Raw genomic sequence first — 23923 nt, forward strand, 5'->3', positions numbered from 1 at the left:
ACCTTAACAATAGTGTAAACATTGGAGGATACAGTTGTTTGTTGCTATTGTTGTATGGCTGAAAGAACCTTATAGCTGTAATTGTAAAACTGGGTCCCCATTGTGCTTGGTAAATATGTACAAGGCCGGAGAAACATCAGATAACTTCCATCCATGGTCATCAGTGGTCTACATAGACATACAAGCACATCACCCCCCACCCAAACTTACTATAAAGGTCGGGGGGATGTAGCTTCTAGTCAGCCTCAGCTGGGACCATGGATGGAAGGTGCCCTGCACTCTGGAGGTCATCGAGGGAAATGGGCGTATATCAGACCATAATATACAAAGGGGCTCCCCATTTCAATGTGGATGAAACATCTATGCATCTGTACCATCTGTAACTACAGCTAAGTATTGTTCTTTGTATTAAATACCTTATTTTTCTATAAATCTGTGTGGTTATAGCCTTCTCCGACTATTATCAAAAGCAACCGGTTACACGGTCCTTAAAAAACACTGGACTGTGAATGTGGCCTAATGGGTTAAATAGACTTGCAATAGCCATGCTGGCAAATCTCATACTTTATTCAACATTTTGGCAGTCACATTCTGTGGGGCAGGAATACCAAATATGTATAATTTTAAAAAATATATATTTTAGTATTTTTTTTTTTTTATTCTTTATCAAAATGTTGTTGTATTTTAGTCGTTCCTTTTATGTATAAGTCATATTCTTTATTGCTGCTATTTTGGGGTACATATAATCATTTATCAGTTTTTGGGGGTGGTATGGAAAAAAACAACAACTCCTCAATGCTTTTTCTGCATTTGCTCTTCCCCAACCGTGACTGTTCATTGTGTAGCAGTGGCCATGCGTAACTACAGCTCAGGACTCTTTTAAGTGAATAGGAGCTGAGCTGCAGTCATGGAATGAAGCCGTTTCTGCCATGAGGTCAAACAAGTTTATTGCTCGGGCAGCAGATTTATAGTTTCGCCATTTCAGGTTTCGCCTCAGGCAGCAGAAAACCTAGAATCAGCCCTGACTGCAGCTAGACATTATTATATTGCCTCCGCTATACAATGAACTTGCACCGTGACAAAACCAACATTGACCACAGACAAATTTCTTATCCTCTGTTAGGGTAAAGCTTTGTGCAGTTTTAAGATCTTGCTTAGTGTAGCAGATGCCATTGAACATAAAAGCATTTAGGAGATTTTAAATAAAGCTCCGCCCTAGTTTCCTGGAGTCGCATCTTAGTAAATCTGGATGGCCTTGCGCCTGGCACAGACATTGCACAACAATTCTACACCTGCTTGGGCCATGATTTACACCTGCAAGTGGGCATAAATCATGATAAATCCACCTTGCAGTGCCCTTTAAGTGAGCAGGGGATATGGCTGGTGTACGCCACGGAAAAATGGCGAATGTGCTCCTTACTGTGGCGTATGCCTGGGGCTCATTTTTATATATGTCCCCCATAGTGCACAACACTTGTGTAAGGATAACAGCATCTCCAAAACTCTAAAGTGTATCATTTTAATTGACTTCTTTTATTGGATTTCTTAGGAGCTGAGGCCACAGTATACTGCAGCCAAAAGGCACACCAATCTAAACCTTAGAATAATCTAAAACGGTGGTACTCTACAGGGGACCTAAAAAGTTTGAAAATAATAATAATAATAATAATAATAATAATAATAATAATAATATTAATAGTAATCCTGCATGGTTAATGGCATAAGTGGAAAAGAAAATTCCAAATGCCAGAATTGTAAATTCTTAGTAAAATCATATATCAGAAAAACATTATAAAGAGCTCTTCAAAATGAAAATGGTCCCATAGATTCAAAAATAAAATTAAAAGAAGTCAGAATAGAGCAAACTAATTTTTTTTAAGAAAAAGTTTTTTTAAAAAATAGTAAAATAAAACAAAGGTTATAGAAACTGTTGTAATTATACTGACCCACAGATTACTGTCACAATCAGTTTTTACCGTAAAGTGTACTGCATACAGATGAAAGCCAACAAAAGTCACAAAATCTCTTTTTTTTATTATTTTTTTTAAGTGTCACCACACAAATAGTTTTTCTCCTGTTGCGCCGTTCATTTTTGGGTAAAATAAAAAGGGTTTTTTAAAAAGTCTAGTTGTTTCCTGCAACAAAAAGCCAACATATGGGTCTGTGGATTGGAAAATTGAAAGAGTTATGGCTTCTAAGGGAAGAGAAGGAAAAAAATGTAAATGCAAAAATGAAAATTTGCTGCATTCTTGCTTAAGGGGTTATAAGGTAAAATTAAGCTATCTGTATTGCCATTGCTTTGTGTAGACTCATAGGCTCATATTACAACAATTTGAGTCCAATATGCAAACATTGGTGTCTCTTTTGTCACTTTAGCGTAATTTTTAGCAATTAGTACATCAAGTTGTTGTTAGTCATGTTTCATTATTGCATCTCCCTAAATACCATTGTTAAACATTTCTCTCCTTCTGGGCTATTAAGAAAAAAAAATTCTTATAATTCACTAGATCATTCTCTATCGAGGTGGGTATGATCTCCTCTTTCTCAATGGTGAAACCAGCATTAGTCACCTCCTCTCTTACAAACTTCTCATCTACTGTCAATGCAGTAAACTTGCAATGGCCCACCCGGTAAAAAGTCATATTGAGTGCAATAAAGAGGACCAGATGGCCGCCGATCTTCAGCCAGGACGTGAAAGTTTTCAGGCTGTTTTTGAAATCCTCCTTAGTTTTGCAACTGACATTGAAGTGATAAGCTATGAGGACACAATCAACTGGTGGGACAACCACTGAAAGGTTACAACAACCATCTACTAGGTTATACTTAAAGACTCCTTTAACCGCTCTTCTCGCTTGCTCTTCTTTTTCCTTCCATGCATCTCTAAAAAAAAAAAAAAATCAATGTAAACAATTATGTTTTCAAAAGGCTCCTGGGATTACCATAGAGATTATCGGAAGTCAGGACCTTGCCATGGGATCTCCAGTTGGTAAGTATATGGACATACTCCACCGGAACCCTTTACATGCTGCTGTCATGATTTAACAGCAGCATATAAATGGGTTAAACCACCCAGAGTGGTAAATTACAGATTCGGGTAGTTACAGCAGGAAATCAGCTGTCATACTGATAGCTGATCTCCCGCGATGCTGATGCAGGAGCACAGCAAACACTTATTCTGATCCCGCCATAAAAAGATGATGGGATCAGAATAAGGCCCAGTAGTGACCGTCTTTAAAGGCCATATCAGTGGTCACTAAAGGGTTAAGGATTTAATGTATGGATCCCTGTTTAAAGAGAAGTTTTTTGTCTTGAAGAACTAAAGTATATATTTTACAAAATTTGTTTGAAATTTGAATGAAACATTTACAGTTACCTTGGGACTGCACACCTTGTAATACAAATAGATAGATAGTTAGATAGATAGATAGATAGGAGATAGATAGATTGTCTGTCCTAAAAAACAACTTTTAAACTGGCAGCCCCGTGCCCAACGGCTGGGGCTTAGAGTGCGTATGCATTAGGCTGGCACAACCTCTCTGTCCCTCCTCCCCACCCTCCTCCTCATTAGGAATGCTCCAGGCTGATTGTCTCCTATTCATCAGCTGTGTGAATACTGAACACAGGCTGAATCGTTAAGGCACCTGTGCAGTGTTCAGACAGAAGAAAATGTTCCAGTGGCATTCCTAATGATGAGGAGGGCGGGGAGAAGGGACGGAGGGGTGGTGCAAAGTTAGGGCACAGATACTCCCGTTTGACACGGGCTGCAAATTTAACAGTTGTTTTTTAGGACAATAACTGCATCACCTGCCGAACGGATCCCAGGACAGATCTTGGATTAAAAGCAGCTATCTGACGGTACAAATGGTTTGGGGGGTGTCAGATTGTGGGTACAGTGTCGCTTTAACTATTCCCGGTACTGCCAGTTTGTATAGGTTTACCTTCTTGCTTCCACTGCGAGTATGTAAAGCCCCGCCCCCCTTACCCCAGCCCTGCCTGGTTAATACTTTACTCTTCCGGCCTGCCTCCGGGACTCCCTGGTTTCCTGCTCAGCCATTCATTCCACTGTCTTGCCGCAGCCCCAGAACTATGTAACACCCAACCCCATAGATTGTGAACTACAACTCCCAACATGCTTAACAGCTATAGACCTTCAGTAACTGCTGGGAATTGTAGTTCTCCCACACAATATATATATTTTTTTACTAACGTAAAATGGATACCCCAGAATTATCTATTTTGTTGGGAGAAATACAACTCCCAGCCGTACCTAAAGGTCTATACCTGTCAGGGCATGATGGGAGCTGTGGTTCCCAATCTATGGGGTTGGGTGTTACATAGTTCTGGGGTATTCATTTTACATCAGGGGTATTCATTTTAAAATCAATACCCCAGAACTATGTAACACCCAACCCCATAGACTGGGAACTACAGCTCCCATCATGTCCTGACAGCTATAGACCTTCAGGAACTGATAAGAGTTGTAGTTCTCCATACAATATATATATATATTTTATTAATGTAAAATGAATAGCCCAGAATTATGTAATACCAAACACCATCAATTGTGAACTACAATTCACAGTCAATGGAATTGAATATGTTTAAAAAATCTCTACATTTATTTTAATAAAGGTATATTACAAAGTAATATAACTTTATTGAAGCAATGTCTTAGCAAAAAAAAAAAAAAAATTTATACTGGAGTACCCCATTAGCTTCCCATAGATGAGTCTACGTACGGGTTTCCTTCCAGCTGACAAACTAATTTGGAAGCATCGGACCAGTCGGTGGCTTCATCGCCCTTCTCCAGCCATTGCTTGAAGTGCTTGACACTGGCGTCTGTGGTGTCCATGACATAGATATTACTGAAGACATTGCTGGCTGAGAAGAGTGGATAGACCATCGCCCCGACACTCATTACAAGCAATGAGTCTCCTTTCACCAGTCCTGTAGGAAAGAGGAGAAATGAGAATTGGTCAGATAGAGAATGGAACAATGGATGAAGGACACTGATTTGTCTTTCATATTCCGCCACTGATATAACTAATAATGGCTTTATTATTCTCATGGTGTTTTTAAATTTTGGTGGCACTAAAAACACTGTAATATTATAATTATATTATACAGACCTGAAGAAAAAACTTTGTGTAGTCGTTTTGTAGGCTCAGCCATGGATTCTTCTCGGATGCTGACACTTCCAGCGGAAAAGTGAGACTCCACCAGGTGTTTGATATCGCACTCTTCGTCATGATAATGCTTATAGGTGGTGGCCGCCATGGTCTCCTGTTTGTGTCTGCGAAGAGATTCTGCACTTATGTACCATCCCGGGGAATGCCTTGGATCTTATCACCTGGGTCATCCATGGTGTATCAGGTGGTGTCGACGTGATATTTGTTTTTCTAGTTTACGTTATTTGGCCGGTGGCTGTATTCACATCTCATAGACACTGTAAACACCGCATTTAGTTAGGTACATTCTGATGCCGATGCCGACACATCCAACCAGAGGGAACTCCTCCTAATGGCTCAAATAGATGTACAAAAAGTCATGCTGGTAAATGCAAAAAATTTTTTTAAGTTTTTGCATCAGCTTTCTAAATTGTCAACGCAAAGTCAATAAGGCCTTCTTCCTCCCATGTGCCATTTACATCACTAACATCTTCTTAGGTGGCTCAGAAGCTTTGGGTCACTCAGGCACAGCAACCCAGAGATGTTTTATTCATAAATTAGGCTGGGTTCACACTACATTTTTGCAATCCGTTCTTGCAATCCGGATCAAAACGCATGCACACAAATGCATCCGTTTTTCCATCCGTTTTCCAAAAAACGGATTGCAAAAGGGCTGTATGAACCCAGCCTTCGCGGAAAAATCACTATATCTATAATTACTATATAGATGCACAGAGGGGCTTAACTACTGTATTAAGTACAAAAATGGTGTGTGACTAATCCATAAAGGTTAGTGCAGACTCCAACAGTTAGGGCCCTATTCCACCGGACAATTATCGTTTGCATTATCGTTAACGATTAACGATCTCAAACGACCGCTATTGCGAAAGACCTGAAAATGTTCACTCATTTCCATGGAACGATAATCGTTACTTATGATCGTAATTGCGATAGTTTTTTCTTCGCTATTTATTCGCTATTGCGTTCGTATCTATTGCGAACGACCGAACGATGTCTTATTCAATGCGAACGATTTGCGAACGTTTTGCGATAAAAATAGGTCCAGGTCTTATAAAGCGATCAACGATTTCTCGTTCGGTCGTTAATCGTTAACTGCATTTCAACCGAACGATTATCGTTTAGATTCGAGCGATTTAACGATAATCTGAACGATAATCGTCCGGTGGAATAGGGCCCATAGAAGCAGATAAAAAGTTAAATTATTTATTAAAAGTACCATGTGTTGTGGGGTGGATGACACGGTCATTGGCATGGTCTAGTGAATCCAGGTGGTGGTCACCAGAGGGTAATATATGCCATATATTAGGGATAGAGTGGCCAGATATAGCACTGCCCCCCAAGTACAAACACAGGACAGGATATCCCATCAATTTGTCTGAAGTGTCATTTAAACTTTAAGGGGACATTCTCGTGTACCATGTCACAGCGGGTTTCACAATGCGAGTTTTGCCCTGAAATCTGATTAGCATTCAAAAAGCGAATGGTGTGCAACTTGAAACGCGTTGATGACAGAAGGATATGTTCTTCTGCTTTTAAAAGGGTGAACTAACATCATGGTGGATCTACCTCTCTGGATTATACCCATCTCACACCTGGTCTCTTCTCTGTGCCCCATAGAAGCCAAATCAGAGCACATGAGCAGTATCGGGTGGCTTGTCCGGCATTCCGGCGAGCTGATTATTACAATCGTTTTCTTTGGAACATGTCAGGTTCTGTGTTTCTACTGTAAACCACAGGCATAGGGAGTTGCTATTTAGGTAGTTTACTAAGTCAGGTATGACTGCCCCATACTGTAGTATGATAAGCTCTTCTACAAAGTTGCCCCCTTGAAACAATGAAACAATCCACTCCAACCAATGACAAAATGTTTTTATTCTCCTTCAGGCCCATTGTTTTATTAACCAGAGATGCTGAGACTTTTGAGACCACTGATAAAAGGCTTAACACCCTCTCCACCTTCGCCACTCACTTTGTAAAGAATATTAAAGAGGAACTCTGGTGCTCCCTGCTGCCACCTCTGTCCATGAGTGGAACTGTCGTCCAGAGCAGTAGCGAATCCCTATAGAAACCTCTACTACTTTTGACAGTTTCTGACACGGACAGAGGTGGCAGCAGAGAGCACAAATCTGGCACCATTTGATTTATAATTGTTGCCAGAGTTCTCCTTTAATTTGTTGCAACCTCTGTCATACTATTTAATATTAAATGAAACACTGCATATGTCCTTTATTTAATAACTTGTGTTGCTTGTAATGCACCATACTCCTTGTGAGCTGCAATGAATATCATGGCCTTATAGTCGGTAAGGTAACTCACGGCCGTTCTCTTGTGAACCTTACAGTCATCGATGACAAATCCTTCTCCAACTAGAGCTTTCCTGGCAAAATCCTCATCATATGTGAGAGCATGAAGTTTATTTTTCCCAACTGTGTAATATGTCATATCTAAAGCCCCTATTATTATGAGGTGTCCACCAGGTTTCAGCAGCCCTGAGAACTTCCTCAGATATCTGATATAATCATCTTGGTCTTTGCAGGTAACATCTAAGAGCCAAGCGCTGATGATACAATCGGCTGGCGGCACGACTATCGGATTCGTCATATTTTCCTTCTCAAGGTCACATTTTATTGCATGTGAAATTGCGGATCTCAACTTTTCTTCTTTGTCCTGTAACTTATCACTGAAAGAAATGGGAAAATCAGGAAAGTGACTTCTCACATTCAGCAGGAATACGGCGTCATGAAAGCTCAGTAGTTAGCTCTAGATTATTGGCTTCCGCTAGTGAAGAAAAGACACAGGCTGGTATACTAAGTGTCAAGCTTTCATTGTCAAGACCTTGAGCAATTGTACAGGAACAGAAAACCACTGTAGGCTGAGGGCAGTGGTATAACTACCATGGAGGCAGACCATATGACTGCTACAGGGCCTGTACGGCAGGGAGGCCCCTCACCGGCAAAACGTGCCTCCATGGTGGCTACGGCTGACAGCAGCCACTGACAGGCCAGGCCAGTTTCTCTTGTGGTTGTAGGCAGCATTGCTCCTCCATCCACAGGAGCCCCTCGTCTATTCTATTCTTTCAGCTCCCAGACTAGGTAGTGATGTCACTCGGGTGCTGGGGATCTGGCAGAATGGAACGCCACGGGAATGCGCTGGCCACCAGTTGAGTATGTACATCGGCAGGCGGGGTGGGAGTGGGGGCAGATACAGGATTCATGGGGCCCCGTACAATTTCTTGCACAGATTGGGTGGGGTTTGAAACTCAGTTCCATTGAAGTAAATGGAGCTTAATTGCAAACCACACCTGACCTGGAGACAAGAGAGGGGGAAAAGTGGCCATGTTTTTGTAGTGCTGGATAACCCCTTTAAGATTGTGTAGTCTGTATAAATAACTGAATGTGAAAGCGATTCTTCCATGGTGAGTGCCTCTGTTGGTTTCTAACTTCAAATTTATTCTGTGCCTTTCTAATATTATATATGATCCTTTGGGTATCAATTTGGGTGGATACATGTGCATTTTTCTACTAACTGATCTTAACCAACTTATCCGGACACCAAGAATAGTTAATTTTTGTCTGGAAGTGGCAAAAAAAATAAATAAAAAGACCTACTTATCTATACTGGTCTCCCATAGCTCCTGCTGGGACATCATCCGGTCCCCTTCTTATCACTCTTTTTAGTTCTGAGAAGAACTTATTCCAACAGCGGCTGCCCGCTCAGCCAATCCCTGCCTGCAGCAATGTCCTTCCTCAGTGATTGGCTGGGCAACTTGTAACTTGTCCGTCTTGGAAGTAGAGTAAGCAGAAGACTCAGTGGGGACAGATGACAACACAGCAGAAGCTGCATGAGACTGAGGTATATGTGTATGTTTTTTAATTTTTTTTTTTTACCTACGGTCCCTAACAAAATATAGACTTTTTAGGGAAGAGACGTAGCTTGTGTTAACATGATCACAATGACACAACTGTTGAGTCAAGGATCACGTTAACCATGGCTAGATAACTAGATAAAATATACACAGATTGAAAAGTTCCCAGATCTGCCTTCATATCTCTTGTACACAGGGGCGTTGCTAGGGTCCTAAAACATCCGGGGCCCGGGCCCTCTGAGTGTCGTCATAAATGGTTAGCGAAGGAGCCCAGTGCAGAGGTTAGTAACCTCAATGACCGCTCTATTAGCCCTGCTCTATTGCTGCCACTCATAACAACTGTGGCTAAGCAGAAAGAGGCAGCCACCTGGCCTGGGCTCCTGTCAGGGTCACTGTCACCAGTAGCAGTACACCCCAGTGGTGAAAAATTGCCAAGTAAAAGCATTTCTAAGAAGTATGTCCCCTGCTTTTTCCCCTATATAGTAATAATGCATCTGCTGTATCCACCATAGTAATACATTTCCCCCTCTCTGCCTGCAGTAACCCCCCCCCACACACACACACACTACTCCCACCTAACCCATACACACACACTACTCCCACCTGACCCATACACACACACTACTCCCACCTGACCCATACACACACACTACTCCCACCTGACCCATACACACACACTACTCCCACCTGACCCATACACACACACACACACTACCCCACCTGACCCATACACACACACTACCCCACCTGACCCATACACACACACACACTACCCCACCTGACCCATACACACACACACTACCTCATCTGGCAGCCATCCTCCACACATACACATTACCTCACCTAGCGGCCACCCCCCGCCCCCCATCAAACCCACCCCCCACCCCACCCCCCAGCCGCCATCAAAGGTGGTTTAACCCATAGCTGCACCAGGACGTTATTTAACGTCCTCGTGCCGCTATGGGAGTTCAGAGGGGGGTCGCGCGGCGACCACCCTCTGAACTGCCGCGATCCCGGGTGCCGCGAGTAGCCCGGGCTCGCGGCTATTAGCGGGCACGGTCCGATCGCCGTGCCCGCTAATTAAGTACTTAGAAGCAGCTGTCAAAGTTGACAGCTGCTTCTAAATACTTGCGGTTACACATCCCTGGTGGTCTAGTGGGGGGATCGCCCCCCTGCGGCGCGATTGCGGGGGGGCGATCCCTGCATCCATACCGGGCCGGGGTCTGCTCCGTAATGGCGCTGATCCCGGCTCGGCATTCTATTACTTTTGGCTGCAGCAGCCAAAAGTAATAGAACACCGATCTCATGGATTCATGCAGTATAACTATACTGCATGGATCTCTATGAGAGATCAGAGTGCATATACTAGAAGTACCCCAGGGGGAATAACTCTAACCCCAGGGGGAATAACCCTAACCCCAGGGGGGCTTCTAGTATATGTCTAAAGTAAAAGAAAAAAGTATTTTTAATAACACAAAACCCCCTCCCCTAATAAAAGTCTGAATCACCCCCCTTTCCCCATTTTATAAATAAAAATAAATAAATAAATTAATAAACAAACATGTTTGCTATCGCCGCGTGCGTAATCGCCCGAACTATTAATTAATCACATTCCTGATCTCACACGGTAAACGGCGTCAGCGCAAAAAAAATCCCAAAGTGCAAAATTGCGCATTTTTGGTCGCATCAAATCCAGAATAATTGTAATAAAAAGCGATCAAAAAGTCATATATGCGCAATCAAGGTACCGATAGAAAGATCACATCATGGCGCAAAAAATGACACCTCACACAGACCCATAGACCAAAGGATAAAAGCGCTATAAGCCCGGGAATGGAGCGATTTTAAGGAACGTATATTGGTTAACAACGGTTTGAATTTTTTACAGGCCATCAGATACAATATAAGTTATACATGTTACATATCGTTTTAATCGTAACGACTTGAGGAACATGCATAACAAGTCAGTTTTACCCCAGGGCGAATGGCGTAAAAACACATTTCCCCCAAATAAAAGAAATGCGTTTTTTTTTTTCAATTTCACCACACATATAATTTTTTTCTGGTTTCCCGGCACATTTTAGGCAAAAATTACATCTGCCTTAGCAAAGTACAATTAGTTGCGCAAAAAATAAGGGCTCATTTGGGTCTCTAGGTGGAAAAATGCAGGCGCTATGGCCTTATATACACGAGGAGGGAAAAACGAAAACGCAAAAATGAAAACTGGCTGTGTCCCCTAAGGGTTAATATCCCCTGCTGTTAGTCCCCCTGTGTATACATCTAATACACCGCATATGCATACACACACACCCTAAACACACTGCACATACATCACATACAATACATGCATACACCATATACATACATCATATACACATACTGCACATATATTTACATACTGGAAACATATGCATACACCATATGCACACACTGTACATGCATACACTTACTGCTCATATATCGTACACTGTACATGCATACACTTACTGCTCATATATCGTATACTGTACATGCATACACTTACTGCTCATATATCGTATACTGTACATGCATACACTTACTGCTCATATATCGTATACTGTACATGCATACACTTACTGCTCATATATCGTATACTGTACATGCATACACTTACTGTTACTGCTCATATATCATATACTGTACATGCATACACTTACTGCTCATATATCATATACAGTACATGCATACACTTACTGCTCATATATCGTATACTGTACATGCATACACTTACTGCTCATATATCGTATACTGTACAAGCATACACTTACTGCTCATATATCGTATACTGTACATGCATACACTTACCGTTACTGCTCATATATCATATACTGTACATGCATACACTTACTGCTCATATATCGTATACTGTACATGCATACACTTACTGCTCATATATCATATACTGTACATGCATACACTTACTGCTCATATATCATATACTGTACATGCATACACTTACTGCTCATATATCGTATACTGTACATGCATACACTTACTGCTCATATATCATATACTGTACATGCATACACTTACTGCTCATATATCGTATACTGTACATGCATACACTTACTGTTACTGCTCATATATCATATACTGTACATGCATACACTTACTGCTCATATATCATATACTGTACATGCATACACTTACTGCTCATATATCGTATACTGTACATGCATACACTTACTGCTCATATATCATATACTGTACATGCATACACTTACTGCTCATATATCGTATACTGTACATGCATACACTTACTGTTACTGCTCATATATCGTATACTGTACATGCATACACTTACTGCTCATATATCATATACTGTACATGCATACACTTACTGCTCATATATCGTATACTGTACATGCATACACTTACTGCTCATATATCGTATACTGTACATGCATACACTTACTGCTCATATATCGTATACTGTACATGCATACACTTACTGCTCATATATCATATACTGTACATGCATACACTTACTGCTCATATATCATATACTGTACATGCATACACTTACTGCTCATATATCGTATACTGTACATGCATACACTTACTGCTCATATATCATATACTGTACATGCATACACTTACTGCTCATATATCATATACTGTACATACATACACTTACTGCTCATATATCGTATACTGTACATGCATACACTTACTGCTCATATATCATATACTGTACATGCATACACTTACTGCTCATATATCGTATACTGTACATGCATACACTTACCGTTACTGCTCATATATCATATACTGTACATGCATACACTTACTGCTCATATATCGTATACTGTACATGCATACACTTACTGCTCATATATCGTATACTGTACATGCATACACTTACTGCTCATATATCGTATACTGTACAAGCATACACTTACTGCTCATATATCGTATACTGTACATGCATACACTTACTGCTCATATATCGTATACTGTACATGCATACACTTACTGCTCATATATCATATACTGTACATGCATACACTTACTGCTCATATATCGTATACTGTACATGCATACACTTACTGCTCATATATCGTATACTGTACATGCATACACTTACTGCTCATATATCGTATACTGTACATGCATACACTTACTGCTCATATATCATATACTGTACATGCATACACTTACTGCTCATATATCGTATACTGTACATGCATACACTTACTGCTCATATATCGTATACTGTACAAGCATACACTTACTGCTCATATATCGTATACTGTACATGCATACACTTACTGCTCATATATCGTATACTGTACATGCATACACTTACTGCTCATATATCATATACTGTACATGCATACACTTACTGCTCATATATCGTATACTGTACATGCATACACTTACTGCTCATATATCATATACTGTACATGCATACACTTACTGCTCATATATCGTATACTGTACAAGCATACACTTACTGCTCATATATCGTATACTGTACATGCATACACTTACTGCTCATATATCGTATACTGTACATGCATACACTTACTGCTCATATATCATATACTGTACATGCATACACTTACTGCTCATATATCGTATACTGTACATGCATACACTTACTGCTCATATATCATATACTGTACATGCATACACTTACTGCTCATATATCATATACTGTACATGCATACACTTACTGCTCATATATCATATACTGTACAAGCATACACTTACTGCTCATATATCGTATACTGTACATGCATACACTTACTGCTCATATATCGTATACTGTACATGCATACACTTACTGCTCATATATCGTATACTGTACATGCATACACTTACTGCTCATATATCATATACTGTACATACATACACTTACTGCTCATATATCGTATACTGTACATGCATACACTTACTGCTCATATATCATATACTGTACATGCATACACTTACTGCTCATATATCGTATACTGTACATGCATACACTTACTGCTCATATATCATATACTGTACATGCATACACTTACTGCTCATATATCATATACTGTACATGCATACACTTACTGCTCATATATCATATACTGTACATGCATACACTTACTGCTCATATATCGTATACTGTACATGCATACACTTACTGCTCATATATCATATACTGTACATGCATACACTTACTGCTCATATATCATATACTGTACAAGCATACACTTACTGCTCATATATCGTATACTGTACATGCATACACTTACCGTTACTGCTCATATATCGTATACTGTACATGCATACACTTACTGCTCATATATCATATACTGTACATGCATACACTTACTGCTCATATATCGTATACTGTACATGCATACACTTACTGCTCATATATCGTATACTGTACATGCATACACTTACTGCTCATATATCATATACTGTACATGCATACACTTACCGTTACTGCTCATATATCGTATACTGTACATGCATACACTTACTGCTCATATATCATATACTGTACATGCATACACTTACTGCTCATATATCATATACTGTACAAGCATACACTTACTGCTCATATATCGTATACTGTACAAGCATACACTTACTGCTCATATATCGTATACTGTACATGCATACACTTACTGCTCATATATCGTATACTGTACATGCATAAACTTACTGCTCATATATCGTATACTGTACATGCATACACTTACTGCTCATATATCGTATACTGTACATACATACACTTACTGCTCATATATCGTATACTGTACATGCATACACTTACTGCTCATATATCATATACTGTACATGCATACACTTACTGCTCATATATCGTATACTGTACATGCATACACTTACTGCTCATATATCATATACTGTACATGCATACACTTACTGCTCATATATCATATACTGTACATGCATACACTTACTGCTCATATATCGTATACTGTACATGCATACACTTACTGCTCATATATCATATACTGTACATGCATACACTTACTGCTCATATATCATATACTGTACATGCATACACTTACCGTTACTGCTCATATATCGTATACTGTACATGCATACACTTACTGCTCATATATCATATACTGTACATGCATACACTTACTGCTCATATATCATATACTGTACATGCATACACTTACTGTTACTGCTCATATATCATATACTGTACATGCATACACTTACTGCTCATATATCATATACTGTACATGCATACACTTACTGCTCATATATCATATACTGTACATGCATACACTTACTGCTCATATATCGTATACTGTACATGCATACACTTACTGCTCATATATCATATACTGTACATGCATACACTTACCGTTACTGCTCATATATCGTATACTGTACATGCATACACTTACTGCTCATATATCATATACTGTACATGCATACACTTACTGCTCATATATCATATACTGTACATGCATACACTTACCGTTACTGCTCATATATCATATACTGTACATGCATTCATACATCCTTTACACGTTTACTACACACACTGTGCACCTTACATACATAAGCACACTTTACACACATACACTTGCACACTGCATAGAGACATCCACAGTTCTCATACACGGACAGGCAGGCAGGCACACACACTCACATACACACTTACTTTTTATCAGGTTGTCCTCAGCTCCTGTCCAGCCTCCCTCTTCCTCACGCCCCGGCTCTCCTGTGTCCTCCCGCCCCTCCCCCTCCTCCCGACAGCAGAGGACAGCAGGAAACATATTATGTGGAGGGAGCAGGACCCCAGACTACAGCATGAGGCAGCCTACTGGGCCTCTCCAGGAGCAGGGGCCCCGCAATGGCTGTCATCTGACTGGGTAAGGTAAGAGCCCCATCAGATGACAGCTTGCACTCACTGACTGCTGCACATCCTGCTGCGGGGCCAGGACAGACATATTCAGTGTGCAGTGTGCCCGCACTGGCTGGCATCTGACTGGGTAAGTGCCTGAACCAGGGCCCAGTCAGATAACAGCTTGCACCGGCACACACTGACTCTGACTGCACGGGACAGTCAGAGTCAGTGTGAGTGCACTCACTCACTGACAGTCTATAGGAGATGCAGGGGGAGAAAACATTCGGGGCAGCAGGCTCCTGCCCCGGATAAAACTGCCTAGCGACGCCACTGCTTGTACAGTAGTAACAATAGCAATGACAGTGGATGTTCTCGGAATTTTAGACAATTGTTTTACCTGTATGCTTCATTTTCTCTGTGAACCTTTGTGACATGTTCCCAGTTAAACGCTCCTGTCCGTGAGTCCAGCCATCTCTTCAGCTCCAGGATGCATCGGTCATTGACCTTGAGCACTATGATGTGTTCAAAAAACTCACAGGCCGCAATGAGATGATGGACCATGGAACCAACACTGAGGTCAAGCAAGACGTCTCCTTCAATGTGACCTGCAGAAAATGTTTTAAAACATAAAAATCTGCTTTCTAGATACCCAAGAATAAGAAAAACAATGTAAAATGCAATTTTTCTATGGGGGTTTGATTTGATTGCATTGGCCTCATACTTCCGAAAAACAGATTAAGGCTATGTTCACATTTGGTAAGAGACTGGCTGTTCCGTGACCCGTCCGGGTCACAGAACGGCCGGTCTCAGAAAAGATCATCTGTACAGGCTGGATGATCTTTAGCGCTGTTGAGTTATGATACGGCGCTTCCGTGTGCACTCGCATCAGAACTCCTCACTGCACACAATAGAGCGAGCGGCCGGAGCCGCCCGCTCCATTGTTTGCACTGACAGGGTTTTCTGCGGCCTCTATTCAGTGAATAGCGGCCGCAGAAAACTGACATGTCACTTTTTCGCTGCGCCGCTAGGGATCCCGGATGGAGTGTATACCATATGTATACACTCTGGCCTTAGCCTGCAGCACTACATAAGTACCTCCGAATTCATGGCCGTTGTGACAACGGCCGTGATTTCTGCGGAACTTACGTAGTGTGAACATAGCCTTAAGTGGTATTCTCATGTCCGACATTATGACATGTACCTTAAATGTTTCATAGATGCAGATCCCACCTCCTGTGCCTGCACCTATCTCAAGAAGAAGAATCAGACTTTTCTAACATTTCCTGTAAATATGCCGGTATAGTTTGAGGTCCCAAATGCTAAAAGTTACTACTAACAATACAGTTATTCAGAAGGTTATGTGCAGAGCTCTAGCACTCCTAGGCACATTTCTAACGTCACAAGACATCACAAATATAGTTTCCTGATCATTTGACACTTTGAACACAGGGACCAAAGAAGACCAGAGCCCAGAAAGGTAAGTATATCTTCCCTCCCCTTCAATAGAGAACAGACTGGCCACCAGGGGGTTAAGGGGGGATTCTAAGCATTCAACTGTTCAATCTGGAAAACATCCCTACTGACCCTCTTGGGGACCAGGCAGTTAGCAGCAATCTGTACAGATGCTGCATACTGTAAAGGAGCAGAACACCTGTTAAAATGATGGGTGTTCTGCTCCTGCATTTTGTTTTGCAGATATCGGTATCCTGAGGACTACAGTACGTTAGATTTGATGGTTGATGACCAGTGGATTGTATATGAGGGATGTGGGAGTGTTTTCATTTCAATAAAAAAGATTTTCTAGTGTGTATTGTCTTTTTTTTTATACACTTTACAGGCTTTGTAGTGGATGGTATCTGATAGATGGCATCCATTACTAAGCCAGGGCCTAGGGTTAGCCAGTAAAATGACTGATACTAACTGCCACATTATTTCCCCAGTAGCTACTGCCACAGGGGTACTGGGAAGGAACCAGTAGTTTTGGAGCGTCAAAAAATTACTCTCCAGGTCATGGCGGTAACAGGCTGGTATTATTAGGCTGGGTAGGTCCCAAATAAATGTCTTTTTCTATCCTGTTTTTAATAGGATGCTGCTGTTTGGTTTTTTATCTTGTTGGTTATCCAGACTGTGCTCCATCTGCTGTGCTGAGTGCTTTGCACCCGCCCCAGCAAGTAAGGGGTTAAGTCATTTAACCCCTTCTTTGCTGGGGGCGGGGGTGCAGTGTACTCAGCACTGCAAATAGTTAACAGTGTTGCCCCTAGGGCCATATGCATCTCCACTTAACCCCCTGGGGGCCAGATTGTTCTGTGTTCTGTTGGGGGAAGAGTTATACTTACCCTCCTGAGCTATGCAACCCCACTTGACCTACTGGAGTCCAGACTGTTCTTTGTTGAGAGGGAGGGGGTTATAGCTATCTTTCCCAGATTGGCCCCTTTATCTACAATCAGCATCTGAATTGGAACACCGCTGCAGCCACTGAATGGCTGAGTGGAGACTCATGCAGGTTTTGCTCAGCCAATTAGCGGATGCAGTAGATGGAGGTACAAATCTGGCTGGGAGCCCAGGAGGGTAAGTATAACCCCCTCTCCTAGCAGAGCATAGTATGGTCCCTGAAGTTTGTGTTCAGGACCCAAACACAAAGATTTGGGTACGGACCTGGACTTTACAGTCCCGGTTCACTTGGCACTAGTTCGAACACATTTAGGGGTTTTATAGCCAAGGGGATGGGTATACACCAAATGATCACTATATTAGGAACACCTACTGAATAATTGGTTGGTCCTTGTTCTTGGGTGATCAAATGTCTCCACACTCGACCCATGCCAGCTGCGGTAGCTGTCAGTTGGTGCATATTTTGCATAGGAGTGGCTGCAGATCTTACAGCCCATTCCAGCATATCTTTCCAAGTGCCAAGTGTTACAAACCAAATGGCCTGGAGCATTGTCCTGTTGAAATACAGCACTGCTGTTGGGGAGACCTCCTGGAGATAAGGGTGCAGATTGGAGCAGTGGATGGAAAAATGTTCAGTAAGCTCTAGCTGCTGCCGCTGCTTTGACTTGGAGCAATGACTCTGCTTTCTGTTGTCACCTATGGCCTACAGGTGTGTGCTCCGTGAAAGCAGCCAAAAGCTGGGGGCACAACAGGTCCCGGTAATAAAACAATGTTGCCTCACTTTTTAAATGCATAAAAAAAAATTATTTTCCCTTTAAAGTGAGGGTCTTAAATTTAGCTTGTTCAGTTTTTTGTCGTAATTCATAGTAAAGATGTCCTTGAAGCGGAAAAGGTACAAAGGCAGCAACTAAACAAATTAGGGGCTTGGGGCATCTTAGTTATGATAAAAGTGTAAAAGAATTACATCTTGACATAAGACTTATAAGGGGAGATGTGATCAAGTTATTGAAGTATATAAATGGCCGCTACAAGAAATATGGGGAAAAGAGGTTCCAGGTAAAACTTTCTCAAAAGATAAAGGGGCACTGCCTCCGCCTGGAGAAAAAAAAAGTCTTTACCATGAGAACAGTGACTATGTGGAGCTGTCACAGCAAAAACACTGGAGGCTTCTAAAGAGACACATTTTTAGAACCGAAGAATATTATGTAGAAATATAAAATTTATCTGTCGTTCATCCCCCCCCCCCCCCTCCACTGGTTGAATTTGATGGCCAATTCTTTGACCAATTATTAACATTTACATCATCATTTTTTTCCAGCAGCAAAGTGGAGGAAGTGTATTGATTATGACACAAAGGGATTTTTATAATGACACAGAATATGAAAAATAAAAAACTAAAATGAACAATGAACTAAAATAATAAAGGTACGTACCAATTGTGAAAATTTTTGCAAGATTTTCAATGGGAAATTTCAAGGCATCCTCTCCAAAGACCATATCAGCTTTGTCTGACAAGTAATCCTCCAGATGTTGTCTGGGATCAAAGCCTTGTACACAATAGTACTTATAGGTGCTGGAATCCATCATAGACATAGAATGACTGCCTCTACACCCGGGCTCAAGAGCTTTATATCATTACAAACTATGCTAATAAGTAGTCATCATGATTTATCTCCATGAGTCATCGGAATAGGTATAATAAAAGTCACATGGACAATAAGTGATCTTCAAATATGGAAAAAACATGCAGACAACCCGCTTAGCAGCTTAATATTTGTTGACGTCCTGCTTTTTTAACATAGCATAAGGATATAAAGATATCATAGGTTATAGAACTGGGATTAAGACAAGAGGAAAAAAACGTCTGGGAGGATGGCGCCCCGTGTAATCCTGTTACGTGCAAATGTTTGAAATAAAAGTATAGGTGGACTCTCACCATTGAGCCCCTTGGGCTTTATGCGTATCACTCCTATTTGAGGTAGCTCGTAGCATCAGATGATGGATGCCGGCCAAAGGATTGAGGAAACGGGACTCTCTCAGTGTCGGGACCCGTGGTTTCATGCAGTGGAGAGAAGGAAAAAAGTACCTGGGTTGGTGTCCTGGTGCTGCCAAAAATTCCTTCCCAACGAGTGGAGTATAAAAAATAAAATGCCAACATGCAATGTGATGAAGGGAGATGAAACCCCCGAAATGCTAATTTCCTATTTATGTATATTTTTACTGATTTTATCCAATAAATCAAACGTTTTATTTTTTATACTCCACTCATTGTAAAAGAATTTTTTAGATTTGATTTGGAATGGAAGCTGACCGGGGGAACATAATTTATCATGATAAATGGTGGATGAGGAGCTTAGTAGAGTGTATGGAGCATAGGTGGTCTGCCTGAGTGGGCTTGCCTGTGCTCCAGGAAGAAATGGCTGGCTGGGAAGGTTTCTGCGGGGCAGAACGGCTCCAGAGAAGGGGCGGTTCGGCCAAAGAGGGTACCCTGAATGGATGGAATTACCAGGTGGATAAAGAACAGAAGTATATCCCTACGCAAGGGGAGCGGAATTCTGCTGAGGGATAACCGGGACTGCTGGCTTAGAGTTAACTTCACAATTTTTAAATTAAGCTAGTTTGTTGTGCTCTCCCAGACGGGTCTGGATTCTGCGGTTAGTATAGTAAGATATAGTGGTGGTGTTAGTAAACGGGGATAAAGTGATGCTAAGGGGAAGAGTTTAGATGTTTAAAAATTGGATAGTACCTGGTAAAGAGATGGATTGAGCCCCCTGGTGAAATCCGCTCCGGAGCATAATGTTGCTTGGTTATGTTTTATGACGGATGGTAATGAACTAGACCGGGTATAATCAGCATATGGAGACTGTATGGGGTAGGATGTGGATAATTGAAGGTTTTAATATGATTTTGTGATTTTGTATTATGGAAAATTAATAAAGATTTTTTTTGGCAGCGCCAGGATACCTACCCAGGTACTTTTTTTCTTCTCTCCACTGCATAGAACTGGGATGTCAATGTCCTCACAATTCTCCTCAATGGTCAAGAGGTTCTCAATAAGTGGTCAACATTTAAATGCCAATACACATAACATGCGCTTCACCCACATTTTTGGAGGTTCGAAGTTAGAATTTCTGGATGTGAAATTGGAGGTGGTGGAAGGTTCTTTAACCTCTTAAAGAAATATGCCTTCCCGTACGGCATATGTCCGCAAGAGGAGTTTAGATGGGGGATACGCCGCAATCTCGACTGCTATCTGCAGAACGGGACCATGGCTATTACTGGGAGCAGGCCAATCGCCACTCCCGCTAATTAACAGTATTAGATGCTGCTGTCAAACATGACAGCTGCATCTAACTGTCTTAAATACAGCCCATCCCTGGTGTCTAGTGGCGGGATCCCCCGCAATGCGATCGTGGAGGGGGGATCCCTTGGTCTTACCAGGCTGGGCCTCAGCGTCGGAATGATGCCGATCCCTGCTCGGTATTCTATTGCAATGGTCTGCAGCAGGCAAAGCAAAAGCAAAGCAATAGAGCACCGATATCATGGATCGTTGCTGTTTTATACAGATACACTGATCTCTATGAGAGATCAGTGTAGTTTCTATTAGAAGTCCCCCAGGGGGAATAACCCTAACCCCAGGGGGGATTAACCCTAACCCCAGGGGGGATTAACCCTAACCCCAGGGGGAATTACCCTAACCCTAGGGGGACTTCTAATTAATGTATAAGTGTAAAAAAAAAAGTTTAAAAAAAAATAATAATCAAGGATGAAAGGAGGCACTCACCAGCAGTGTATTCAGACCATCCGGCTTTTATTGCTGTGCGCAGGGGGAGACAAGTTGGGTGACCACAGTTTCGCGGCTTAGTGCCGCTTTGACAAACCCTCATTAATAAAAAAAAAAAACCTCCCTTAATAAAAGTTTGAATCACCCCCCCCCCCCTCTTCCCATTTTATAAATAAAAATAAATAAATAAACATGTTTGGTACCGCCGCGTGCGTAATCGCACGAACTATTAATTTATCACATTCCTTATCTCGTACAGTAAATAGCGCGAGCGCAAAGACCCGCCGAGGTGCAAAAGTTGCACGTTTTTGGTAGCATCAAATACAGAAACATTGTAATGAAAAGTGATCAAAAAGTCGCATATGCGCAATCAAGGTACCGATAGAAAGAACATATCATGGCTCAAAAAATGACACCTCACACAGCCCCATAGACCAAAGGATAAAAGCGTTATTATTTTATTTTTTTAAAAGCCATCAAATAATATAAAAGTTATGCAAGTTGCATATCATTTTAATTGTACCGACTTGAGGAACATGTATAACATGTCAGTTTTTCCATAGGACAAACGGCGTAAAAACGAAAAAAAAAACAAAGAAAAAGAATTGAGGTTTTTTTTTTTTCAATTTCACAGCGCATTAAATTTTTTTTTTCTGATTTCGAAGCATATTATATGCAAAAATTCAGCCTGTCATTGCAAATTACAATTAATGACGCCAAAAATAAGGGCTCATGTGGGTTTCTAGGTGAAAAAATGCAAGTGCTATGTCCTTTTAAACACAAGGAGGAAAAAACTTAAACGCAAAATGAAAATTGCCTCCGTCCTTAAGAGGTTAAAAACAAGTAGCTTTAGAAAACCTACAGAAACCAATTTATTACTGAGATACGATAGCTATCACCCTCAACACATAAAAGATGCGGTACCGCATGGGCAATTTGTTCGGATACGGCGGATAAACAACACCAATGAACAGTTTGAAATACAGGCTAGGGAATTGTGTGACTGGTTGCTAGCAAGGGGATATACGCAAACTAATGTGAACAGGGCCCTAGAAAGAGCTAGAGGTCTGTCAAGGCATAGATTGGTAAATCATCCCTCTAATAAAAAGAAAAAAACAGATCAATACGCCTTTAGTTTAAAACACAGTCCAATGAATTAGGTATACAGTATATATATATATATATATATATATATATATATGATCATGTGCAATGCATCTAGGATTTCACTGCATTGAGTGCTTTAAAGTGACTCTGTCCCCACAATTTGACCCCCCCCCCCCCAAACCACTTGTACCGTCGGATAGCTGCTTTTAATCCAAGATTTGTCCTGGGGTCCTTTCGGCAGGTGATGCAGTTATTGTCCTAAAAAACAGCTTTTAAACTTGCAGCCCTAACCTTGCCCCACCCCTCCGTCCCTCCTCCCCGCCCTAGGGATTAGGAATGCCACTGGCAGGATTTTTCCTATTCCTCTGCAATGAAAACTGCACAGGTACCCTAACGATTCAGCCCATGTTCAGTATTCACACAGATGATGAAAAGGGTGGGGAGGAGGGGTGGAGAGGGTGTGCCAGCCTAATGCATAGTCACTCTAGGCCACGCCAGTTTGGCACAGGGCTGCAAGTTTAAAAGCTGTCTTTTAGGACAATAACTGCATCACCTGCCGAACGGACCCCAGGACAGACCTTGGATATATAAGAAGGTACAAGCGTTTTGAGGGGGGGAGGGACAGATTGTGGGTACAGAGTCGCTTTAACCAGCAGCTGGCAGTGTTATATTTGGCTGGTCCCCCTGAGATCAGCAATCTGTTTCTCTTATGGCTCTACTAGGCATTGCTCCCACCTAGCCAGAAT

At 41.4% G+C, this 23923-nt stretch overlaps 2 protein-coding genes across 2 annotated transcripts; both read right to left on the minus strand.

The window, feature by feature from the left end:
- Positions 1-2450: 2450 nt before the first annotated feature.
- LOC138768625 (nicotinamide N-methyltransferase-like) lies at positions 2451-5277 on the minus strand. The gene is made up of 3 exons (XM_069946576.1): positions 5130-5277; positions 4740-4947; positions 2451-2880 (listed from the first exon to the last, which is right to left on the minus strand). Exons 1-3 carry the CDS (start codon positions 5275-5277, stop codon positions 2451-2453), a joined length of 786 nt encoding a protein of 261 aa, XP_069802677.1.
- Positions 5278-7044: 1767 nt separating this feature from the next.
- LOC138769568 (nicotinamide N-methyltransferase-like) lies at positions 7045-19876 on the minus strand. The gene is made up of 3 exons (XM_069948131.1): positions 19720-19876; positions 16293-16500; positions 7045-7869 (listed from the first exon to the last, which is right to left on the minus strand). Exons 1-3 carry the CDS (start codon positions 19871-19873, stop codon positions 7416-7418), a joined length of 816 nt encoding a protein of 271 aa, XP_069804232.1. The 5' UTR covers positions 19874-19876; the 3' UTR covers positions 7045-7415.
- Positions 19877-23923: the final 4047 nt, after the last annotated feature.

Source organism: Dendropsophus ebraccatus, chromosome 12 (genome assembly GCF_027789765.1).
Source record: "Dendropsophus ebraccatus isolate aDenEbr1 chromosome 12, aDenEbr1.pat, whole genome shotgun sequence".
NCBI classification, from domain to species: domain Eukaryota; kingdom Metazoa; phylum Chordata; class Amphibia; order Anura; family Hylidae; genus Dendropsophus; species Dendropsophus ebraccatus.